The 6,000-nt window shown below is 40.2% G+C and overlaps 2 protein-coding genes across 2 annotated transcripts in view; both read right to left on the minus strand.

Annotated features, from left to right (window-relative positions):
• LOC114632087 (leucine-rich repeat-containing protein 37A-like) overlaps positions 1-5,895 on the minus strand; it is a 54,785-nt gene extending 48,890 nt beyond the window's left edge. Inside the window, exons 1-5 of the mRNA XM_028780557.1 lie at positions 5,301-5,895; positions 4,275-5,117; positions 3,767-4,184; positions 1,885-1,956; positions 834-905 (exon numbers count right to left, since the gene is read on the minus strand). Of these exons, the coding sequence (XP_028636390.1) occupies positions 834-905; positions 1,885-1,956; positions 3,767-4,184; positions 4,275-5,117; positions 5,301-5,775 (1,880 nt within the window). The 5' untranslated portion in view covers positions 5,776-5,895. The remainder of the gene's footprint in view (positions 1-833; positions 906-1,884; positions 1,957-3,766; positions 4,185-4,274; positions 5,118-5,300) is intronic.
• Positions 5,896-5,948: 53 nt separating this feature from the next.
• Positions 5,949-6,000, minus strand: part of LOC114632088 (leucine-rich repeat-containing protein 37A3-like) — a 5,623-nt gene continuing 5,571 nt past the window's right edge. Inside the window, exon 4 of the mRNA XM_028780558.1 lies at positions 5,949-5,969. Within this exon, the coding sequence (XP_028636391.1) occupies positions 5,949-5,969 (21 nt within the window). The remainder of the gene's footprint in view (positions 5,970-6,000) is intronic.

Below are 6,000 nucleotides of genomic sequence, written 5' to 3' on the forward strand. Positions count from 1 at the left end.
AGCCCTATTTAAGTCAGGTTCACCCTGACTTAAGTGGGGGTGCACCACCAGATCCATCTATCATCCGCCATGCCAATAAAGCCCTTTTTGAACTTTGGACTCCCTCATGTCTTTTGGGGCCTGCCAGTGGACTTTTGCTGGGGAGGCCAGTCTCTTCAAGCAAGCTAGCCGGGCCAACAGTCTGCCAAGCGAGTAACCAAAGGGTCTCTTCCTGAAGGTGGTCGGGGCTTCCCTCTCCCCCCTCGTTTCTCTCGGTGTGCGGGCCTGTTCCGCCCATACTTCCCATGTCTCTGTTGTGCTGTGGCTCCCAGATGCTGGTGGGAACAGCGGCCACCGCCCTCCCCCCGCCCCCCCCCATCAGATTGAGTTTACTCCCCACACCGAGCAGGTCCCTGGCTGTTTCTCACAGTGCTGCGCCCGCCTGGTGCCCTGCGCAGAACCTACTCAGTCAAAATCCTTCGTGTGCTTCTACACGCTTCTCTACGGAGGCGTGCCTCCTTGAGGAACCCGCAAAGAACAGAAGTGGGCGAGGGGAGGGACTCACAACTCAGACAGAACTCACACCCGCACGTGAACACGCACCAGCCATCATCATTCCACACGCACCAGCCATCATTATTCCCCGCAAGGTATGAAGCCTACTATGTAGATCATGCAGATCTCCAACTTGCAGCAGTCCTCCCATTTTCCACATCCTCAGTGCTAGGAATATAAGCAAGCACTGGCAAACCTAGTCAATAATTGCACAATTTTACTGCTTGAAGAGATGTTAGTATCTAATTCTTCCACGAATAATTCATTAACTTAAAAATAGATATGCTCAACTAACTTACAAAATCTGGAGGGATAGCAGGCCTTCGAATGAATCCTTATGTAATTCAGTCAGGTGATTTTCACTGAGGATGCTGGAAAATTAAAAAATCATCAAACAGATGGAGAACATCGGTGGTGAAATAGGATGAAGAGGTACACACTGTTACATGCTATCGCCTAGAATGTAAGTTGACACTACTTATTTTTAGGGCAATTAAAATTTCGTATGTAAAAAGGTTTCCATCCTAAAGGTTCTATTTCTAAATATCTGGTCTATAGAAACACTTTTCCAAGGTATACAGGACTTTTATTACAGCCAAACATGTAACAGGAAAACCAGATAGTCTCTAAACACCAGCAGGGTAATATGAAAGTCTCACTGATGTGTATATACTATGAAATATTACATAGAATTAGAAATGAATATAAACCTCTGCATATGTGAAAGAAAACTTTAAATATCATGAAGTGAAAACAAGAAATTACCAAATGTTATCATTTGTGTAAAAGAGATAAGGAAAGCAGAGACACTCTTATTTTCTATATGCAAATGTATCTGGATGGATATATACCAACTTAGAGTAGTGGTTACCTCACAGGTGAGGAATTATGGCACAAGAAGGTTTCACTATCCCTCTTATTTAATTACTAACCACTCAAACGTCATCATAGATGATTTCTGTACTGCAAATCAAATCTGCCTCTTCTTTCAACGAAAACCCACAACATTTAAATTAAAATTTTTGCATGCACTAGTGAGTTTCCAATTCATGGTCTCATGCAGTAGGCAAGTGTACTAACGCTGAACCACACCCCAGTACTCATGCAACTTACCAGAAAAATGTAATCAATACCAATTTATTTGTTTATTTAGTGGAATTAGAACTCCCTATCTCCACTCTAAACCTACCATGTTGAGCTATCTACTCTACAGAAATTTACTGGGATGTGCAGAGGAAATGTCTTTCCTCAGACATATTGACCTCAAAATCTAGACCAAAAAAAAAGGCCTTGGTGCAATATTTTGCATAATATTTGCAGAGAATATATCTATGCACACACACTACTCACAGTTTCTCAGTCCAGCGGTATACCTTCCATACATTTTTGTCAATGTAAGAAATATCATTTCCTTTGAAATTTCTGTGGAGAAAGTTGATATACTTGAATAGATAGGAAAAGAATAAGCAGAATCAGTAAAAATCATAACATCTTCATGGAAGTGCTCAATGCAGAATGAGGGATATCACCAACTTCATAATTCCTCAATCTATCCGTTTCCAAGGGAGCACAATTAAGAATACAAGGCTACTGGTGCAAACAGTGAGATATTTGCTCATATTAAACATATTTTTTATTATGTTAGGGAAGAAAAGAAACTTTCCACTTGATAGTGGACATTTCCACTCAACCTAAGCTAATTTTATGTTCACCAATAAAGGAAATGCCTACAACTGAACTCAACACCTCCATGTTGTTCTCATTCCTGACTGCTGAGTCCATCTGTTAACCTGTCTTCCTCATCTTCCTCAAGGACGGAAATGCTCATTTTTTAAAATTTTGAAATGAGGTCTCACTTCTAAGTCCTGTCTGGTGTAGAACTCACTCTGTAGACCAGACTGACATCGAACTCACAGACATCTACCACCTCTGCCTCCTGAGTGCTGGGACGAAATGCAGCATCAGTCCTCAGCTCTTAGTCAGTCACTAAAATCCTGTCTTCTCTGTGGGAATTCAGGGTTTTCTTCCCACTATCAAATGGACACAGCGGCTCAGTTCTCCCTCACTTTATTCTTAAATTTTGCCAGATCCTTCTACATGGTCATCAAAAATTAAGCTTCTCTCCGGGATCACTCAAAATATGGGTGCTAAAATAATCCTATATTGGAGTGATATGACACATGCCTATATTTGTTTTTTAAGAGGCTGAGGCAGGATGATCATGAACTCAGGGCAAACCTGTACTACATAGCAAGGTTCCGCCCTCCATTTAAAATAGTTTTTCAGTAGTTCTTAGAAATTTATTATGATTCTCCATATACTGTGAAATACTGTGACTTTCAAACCACTAGAGTTAATATTCAAAGTATTTCATAATATGTCTCATTGCTTTCTCTTTGCTGGTAAACGAGTCTACTAAATCCTTATTTTTGTAGCTAAGCCTTTGCCTATGCTGTAATCCCTATTTTTAAAAATATAGGGATTTATTAAAAATCCCTATTTATTTAAAAATTAGAAACACTTTGAGCCAAAGGTAAAGTTTTAACAAAGCATTCCCCCTTTTCCTGTCTAGTATTTCATGTTCCAAAGAAAAATGCCATACATATATGACTCCCATACTTCTTAGCCCTGAGCAGTGCACACAATATATGTGAAATATAGAAAGCTAAGAACAAGAATGAGCTCTGGACAAAATTGAGAGATTTCAAAGTATTAACAGCTAGCACTAATGTATGCTAAGAACTAAGATAAATATTCCATGTATTCAACTAAACCTCACAACAGTCCTATGAAAGAGTAGCTATCAGACTCCCCATTTTACAGGTTAGGAAGTTCATTCACAGCTAAGCACTCTAAGAATCCTAGAGTTGCAGAGCTACCACATGAAGGACCTGGGTTCCAACCCCAGGAGTCTAGCTCTGCAATCTACTCTCTAATCAGTCTGTTAAATCTTCACTAATGAAATACATTATAAAGAGGTTGTAGTAAAACAGAAAAACAGAAGTTAAGCAATGAATACAGAAAAATAAATCTATCATAAATAAAAGATTGGAGAAGGGGCACTGAAGGAAGAAGGAAAGTGAAGACAATAAAAAGTTGACAATCCAAGGTCAAAGTAAAAAGTCAATCGATGGGAGCTGGGGTGACAAGGATGGTCTGGGAAGGCTTTGAGGGAAAAGTTGTCATGTCAGGCAGACTGTAAAACAGAAATAAAAAAAAAGGTGAGTCTTACAAGATAGCAAAAGTGTCATTGTAGGTGTTGGGCCGTGGCACAGGCACTTGGTGGAGTCTCCATTTTGGGCTGGGATGAACACATGACAGTGTCTCATTTTCACACAAGCAGAAGTCACATATGTTGGTGTAATTGTAGGCATTTTTTTCTATTGTTAAATCTTTTTCTGTATTAGAATTTTCAGAATATGGAGTTGTGGTAGATTCCACTTTCAAAACTTGAACTGTGACTTCAGTTGGGCTTGGATGTTTCTCAACCTGATCTGGAGGTAGACCTGTTATGCTAGAGCACTTCAGAATAGGAGCTGTAGTCTCTGGGGCTTTAGAACGTGCAATCTCTGGAGAAACAGCTGTAGTTGTTGGGACTTCACAAAGTGAAGCCTCTGGATAAGCAGCTATAGTTGTTGGGACTTCAGAATGTGCAGCCCCTAGATAAACAGCTGTAGTTGTTGGGACTTTAAAATGCTCAGCCTCTGGATAAGCAACTATAGTTGTTGAGACTTCAGAATGTATAGCCTCTGGATATGGAGCTGTGGTTGTTGGGACTTCAGAATGTGCAGTCTCTATAGCTGATAAATTTGAATGTTGAATTTCAACATAAAATGAAGTTAAGATGGCTGTTGAATAATGCTCTACAGATTGGGCTAGAGTCTCCATAGATATCTCTGAAGTCTGAGCTGGAGTCTCCTTCATTTGGATAGAATGTATTGTATTAGGTTGTGGAGTTACAGAAAATTCTGATTGCAAATGTGGACTTGTGACATGAAGATGCATTGAAGAAGGAACAGTAGTCTCATTGACAGTAGTAGAATGATGAACCTCAGTAGTGGGGCCAGAGGATTCAAAAAGTCCCAGGTCTAAAGGTTGATATGAAACACTGGGTGTTAGATATTTAGCATGACCCTCAATTAAGGATGAAACCATTACCTCTTTATATTCTAGAGTCTGAACTACATCATCTTTAGGTGATTCAGTAATCTGAGCTGGGTTCTCCAGCACAGATTTAGATTCCGTAGTTTTGAGAAAAAGCAGATCCAGAGGTTCAACTACCATTCCAATTGAAGGTTTTGAATTATGAGAGAAAATCTCTTCTGGCTCATGTTCTTTCAGATTTGGAGGTTGCTGAGTCCAACCAGGAGAAAGAGCAGATATGGTGATTTCCTGATCCAAAGGCTGTAATGAAACATTGGGTGGAGTTGGAGAATCATCTTGACTCTCAAATGGAACTGGAAGCAAGCCATCTTTATAATCTAGAGTTTCAGCAACAACCTTTTTAGGTGACTCTGTAATCTGAGTTTCACTCTCCTGCACAGGTATAGATTTTGTAGTTTTGAGAAAAAACATATCTGGAGGTTTAACTACAATTCCAATTGGAGGTTTTGCATAATAAAGGAAAACCCTTGGTGGTGTATGGTTTATAGTTTGTTTTGGATTTGGAGGGTGGTGAGTCGAAGCAAGAGGTTCAGAAGGCTGATCAAAAGAGATCTCCTGCACAGGTTTAGATTTTGTAGACTTTAGAAAAAACAGATATGGATGTTCAACTACCATTCCCATAGGAGGTTGTGAATAATGAAGCAAAATATTTGGTGGTGAATGATTTGGAGGCTCCTTCGGATTTGGAGGGTGGTGAGTCCAATCTGGGGGTTGGGAAGATACGCTGAGTTCCTGATCCAAAGGCTGAAATGATCTAATGGGTGGTAGTGGAGACTGAGCTTCATCCTCAGCTGGAATTGGAAGCACTGACTCCTTATATTCTAGAGTTTGACCAACATTCTCTACAGATGATTTGGTCATATGAGTTGGGGTTTCCTGAAAAGGCTTAGATTTTGTAGTTCTGAGAAAAAACAGATCTGGAGGTTCAACTACTGGTCCAATGGGAGGTTCTGCATAATGAAGGAAAATTGGTGGTGTTGGATGAGTTTTAGGCTCCTTTAAATTTGGAGGGTGGTGAGACCAACCAGGAGGTTGAGAAGATACGGTGAGTTGCTGATCCAGTGGCTGTAATGACATATTGGGTGGTGTTGGAGACTCAGCTTGAACATCAACTGGATCCAGAACCACCCCTACTTTATGTTCAAGAGTTTGACCTGCAACATTTTTAGGTGATTTTGTAATCTTAGTTGGATTGTCCTGCCAAGGTTTAGATTTTGTAGTTTTAAGAAAAAACAGATCTGGAGGTTCAACTACTGGTCCAATGGGAGGTTCTGCATAATGAAGGAAAATCGGTGGTGTTGG

The sequence above is a fragment of the Grammomys surdaster genome, unplaced genomic scaffold (assembly GCF_004785775.1).
Source record: "Grammomys surdaster isolate TR1022 unplaced genomic scaffold, NIH_TR_1.0 371, whole genome shotgun sequence".
NCBI classification, from domain to species: Eukaryota; Metazoa; Chordata; class Mammalia; order Rodentia; family Muridae; genus Grammomys; species Grammomys surdaster.